The 4,591-nt window shown below is 48.3% G+C and overlaps 1 protein-coding gene across 1 annotated transcript; it reads right to left on the minus strand.

The window, feature by feature from the left end:
* Positions 1–2,492: 2,492 nt before the first annotated feature.
* OSR1 (odd-skipped related transciption factor 1) lies at positions 2,493–3,945 on the minus strand. The gene is made up of 2 exons (XM_010002371.1): positions 3,299–3,945; positions 2,493–2,762 (listed from the first exon to the last, which is right to left on the minus strand). The coding sequence occupies exons 1-2, from the start codon at positions 3,943–3,945 to the stop codon at positions 2,627–2,629; spliced, it is 783 nt and encodes a 260-aa protein (XP_010000673.1). The 3' UTR covers positions 2,493–2,626.
* Positions 3,946–4,591: the final 646 nt, after the last annotated feature.

Genomic DNA, 4,591 nt, shown 5'->3' on the forward strand with positions numbered 1-4,591 from the left:
CGCTCAGCCCCTACACGCTCAGCCCCTACACGCTCAGCCCCTACACGCCCAGTCCCTACACCCAGGCTCCCGCAGGCTGCCTTAGTTTCACCCCGCACCATCCCAGCGTGGTTGGTGTTCAGATGCCTATTAAGACAAACCCAAAAGCCTTTAGGCGGAGAGGAGAGCGAGCGGCGGGCGGCAAGCAAAGGAAAAGCAAGCGGGTTCCAGCCCTCGCTGTGCTCCCAGCGCCGGGGCTGGGTGCTCGCAGGAGCCTCACTCTGCCCTCCGGGCACCCTGCGCGTCCCAGGGCCTTCCCACGCGGGACGTGGGTCCTGCAGCACGTCCAGCAAGGGCGTTTCAGTCACTTACGATGCCCTGGAACCGGTGTCAAATAAAAATAAAAGAGGGGGAGAAACCTTTCTCCTTACATTAAATAAGTCACAAGCGCAATTTCCCCCCCGTCGTTGATCAGATTCCTTGACCAAATGAAGAAATATTTTTTTTTCCTAAAAGCGGAGCGGGGCAGGGGGAAAGGACCCGCTTTTGCACCCAAGGGTTTGAGGCATCAAAAAGGTTTGAGGCATCAAAAAGGTTTGAGGCATCAAATCACCCGCGTTCCGGCCTCGCCAGACCCGTCGGGGCGGACCCGCTGCTCCCTCGGGCGTGTAAATTTGCGGGAGGTTTTTCTTATCGCGGGGGGCAGAGACTCGAGGCGGGGGAAAGAGGGTGGAGGGTTTGCCGAGGGGACGAGAAAGGACGGCAAGAAGCGCTTCAAAAGGCTCAGGCGGGTCCCCCAGCCCTGAGCTCGCTCCCCCGGCTCGATCCAAAGCGGTTTCGCGGTGGAATAAACATTCCCTGATCTAAGCCAGCTGCTGGGGATCCGAGGCCGCCCCAATCAGCGCTGAACCGGCCGAAGATGCGACTGAAAAAATCCCTGCTCCTGGCAAAGGGAAGGGTGTGAGAAGGCGGCTCTTCCCGCAGCGCCTTCAGGCTGTGAAAGCAGCAACGCTCTGCCTCTTATTCATCTGATTTGGTTTATAACACTTCTGACACCTGAGCTTATCAGCTAAGACCTGAGATGGAGTTACCCAAGACGAGGGTTTTTTCCGCCCCCTCCACACTAGCAGCGAAATTATTTGAGTCCCTGCAGATCTGTTTGCTTTTTTCAGCCTTAAAAAAAAAGGGGGAGGGGGAAGAGAGAATTAGGACTCGGCAAATTAAGACTTGGGAAATTAGGATTTGGCAAATTAGGATTTGGAAAGTTAGGACTCGGAAAATTAGGACTCAGAAAATTAGAAGTGGGAAAACTCATCCTCAAAGACCCAGAATTTCTAAGCCTGGGAGAAACAAGCACTGAGGAAATAATCAAGTTTACTAAAGAAAATAATAATCATGAGAAACAAAAATAATTCAGACATATGCAGTCCATGCAGACTTGCCTGTAAAATAACCATTTATTTTAATACTTAAAAAAAACACACACAATCCAGTGATAAATGTCAATTACCAATAATCAGCATAAAGTGCCAAACAGCCATACAACATTTTTTTTGTTTGTTTTGTGTCTTTTTTTTTTTTGTTTAGTTTGGTTTTTTTTGGTTGGTTGTTGTTTTTTTTAATAAACAAATCTTACTGGAATGTCTCTTAATTTGAATACACTGTTCAGAAAGCCAGCATTTTAAAAACAAAATATGCTCTCAGGTTGAGATTTGTTCTCTGTCCTCAGGACGCACGAAGACTTGAAAGTACCACGTTGTAAAAACCGTCGGTTGGGCTTTTTTTTTTTTTTTTTTGCCATCTTTCTTTCCTCAGGGTTATTGGAAATGAAGCCCACGAGTCACCAACCTCCTCACGGCGCGCTAGACCACAAAGCAAATAAAAAGGTCTCCGAGTCCCACCAACACTGACTTGTCCCAAACCCGCAGGTCTAAGATCTGGAGGAGTTTTCTAGCACGTGATAGGACTCCTCACTTGAGAGATTTAGGTCATTTCCAGACATTAATTTGCTTCTCCTTTTAAGAAAACAAGAGAACGAGTTGCCTTCCTCCTTGTCCCGATGGTGCTGTGATGAGAAACCAGTTTCAGTTCTTAATCGTCTTCTGGAGTTTTCTGTATTTCCTGAAGTGTAAAAATAAGAAGCTTTATACAGTCAAAAAAAAAAATAAAAATTAAAAAATAAAATAAAAAAGAGGTTGGGGTTTTAAAAAAAAAAAAAAAATAGAAATACTTTTGGAAGCTACGATTTTGGGGGGTTTTGTTGGGATTGGGGGGGCAGGGAGACCTGTGGGGTTTTGGTTTGGTTTGAAAGAGATTCCTGTCCAACACGTGAGCACCACCTTTTGGCATAAAGTTTATCAAAGCCACACAAGTCAGCTCGCACTCTTTGCATCACTCGTGTATATTTGAAATGCAAAAAAAAAAAAAAAGAAAATAAAAATAAAAAATAAATCGTTTCAGCCACGACTTAGGAAGTTAGTTGCTTGGACTGGGGAAAGGGGGGGGATTGTGTGGATTTTGCTCTTTTTTCAAGCACAAACAAAAACAAAACGGCAAGTTCAGTGCTTCCATCCTGAAGGTTTTGTTTCTGCTGTTGTTTTGGTGTAAAGTCTGAAAAAGGGAGGAAAAGTTCATAGAAGCTGGAGGTTCAGCACTTAAGTTTGGCAGGTTTCAGTTCCTTTACTTGCGTGTGCAGTGTCTTGTGGACAGCTAGTGTTCTGGACTGGCAAAATCCTTTCCCGCATTCTTGACACTTGAAAGGCTTTTCTTTAGAATGGATATATCTGGGGAGAGAAAAACAATCGAGATGTCAGAAATCAGCAGCCTGAACTCCACCTGATGGAGGACGCGCCGGGGCTTATTGCACCTACTGCTGAGACCAAGAGGGCTGGAGGGAGGCACTGGGGTGGTCGTTCTGTGTGGGTGTGCAAGAAGGGGGGGTTGGTGGTGGTTTGCAGGGGTGTCTTCTGAGGGATAAAAAGTTTCTAACTTTGCTATCATCAGGCTGCGTGTCTTTCTGACACTTCTGAATGACCACAAAGGCAGAGAGAGGACACAAGAGGATGCAAATGGGGGGTGGGAACATCTGTGGAAGCTCAGAAGGAGGCTGTGCAAGTCATTTGTGTGGAGCAAGTGAGTACAACAGGCCTGTCTTCCAAAGGGAGTTATTTGGGCTCCTCCACCAGGAGTGGGCAGAGGAAAACCTCAAGAGAACACTGCTTAATGTAACGTCTCTGACAAGCACCTTCATGAGTGTACGTGGGTAAGCAGTAGAGCACGGGTACACAAGGAAAAAAAAAAATGACAGAAGAGCAGTTACCTGTGATCCCTCAGGTGATCCTGTCTTCTGAAGGCCTTGTGGCAGATGTCACATGTGTAGGGCCGCTCGTCGGTGTGGGTTCTTTCATGAATCAAAAGGTTGTAGGACTTGGTGAAGTGCCTGCCACAGAATTTACATACGAACTCCTTCTTGGTTTTGGATGGTAACCTTCCCCGTGTGGGTTTCTTCTCTGGAGAGAGTTTAGTCACCTCAAGCAAAGACCCCAGCCCTGGGGGGGACCCCTGACTGTCTGCCTGTCCCAGTTTAGAGTGGTCCTCTTGCGTGGCAGCCACTGCCAAGTTGGCAAAGTCGAAGCGGGGTTTTGCTTTGAGGGTCACGTTGGTGGCCTCTTGCTTGGGCTGGATGACGTGTGGGAAGAGAGGGAAGGTGGGCAGCTGGAACCTGGCGTCCACCAGGCTGGACACGCTGGGCACCTTGGAGAAGGAGGAGCGGGGCAGGTGCATGGCTGGGTACCCCAAAGTCCACTGGTGCAGGTGCACGGCGTGCAGGGCGCTGAAGCCGTAGAGGTTGGAGAGGTGGTCAGAGGGCACGGCGGGCAGCCCGTTGAAGGCTTGCAGGAAGGAGTAGTTGGTGAGCTGGAGGGAAGGGTGGATAGGCACTGGGGCCGGCAGGGTCTTACTTCCCATGGTGGAGGATCTTGGGAACAGGGGAGGAAAAGATCTGGAAAATAAAGACGAAGAAGGGTAGAGGAAAAGGTGGGTTTATGTGAAGATAAAAGCAGAGGTAATTTCTCAGCTGATTCCTTATTAAAACCCATCTCCAAAACCACAGGAGGAGGATGATTCGGACTTGAAGAGGCCTGACCAGCTCTTGGCTGCAATTTTGTCCACACAGGTCTCCAGACTCTCTCTCTCCCTATTGCTTGCACACAAAAGTTGTACCAAATCCACAGCCATTCACCCACCAACAGCATCCCTGCTCCAGATAAGCCTCCAGTGATCTTCACAGAGACAGGAAATTGATGCCAGTTTGGCCCACAAATCTCAGGTTTCTCCTATGTAAAATCCTTTCTGGGTGCCCTCAGCCTTCAGAAAATGGTGGGATACTGCCCACTACATCTGTTGACAAAAGCTGCCTTTAGCCCTGACCCTTACAGTGACACAGGGAGGGCTGCAGAGAGTTCTCTGCCCCTGGGTTGCTCACCTCCCTGCAGTCAGCCAAGCCTCTGCCTCTGAGGTGGGGGAGGCAGTTGGGTGCTCAGAACTGCACATCCTCCCTCATTCATTAAAAAAAAAATAATAATCACTATTATTATTACTATTATTATTATTA

The sequence above is a fragment of the Chaetura pelagica genome, unplaced genomic scaffold, assembly GCF_000747805.2.
Source record: "Chaetura pelagica isolate M959 unplaced genomic scaffold, ChaPel_1.0 scaffold46, whole genome shotgun sequence".
In the NCBI taxonomy this organism is placed as follows: Eukaryota; Metazoa; Chordata; class Aves; order Apodiformes; family Apodidae; genus Chaetura; species Chaetura pelagica.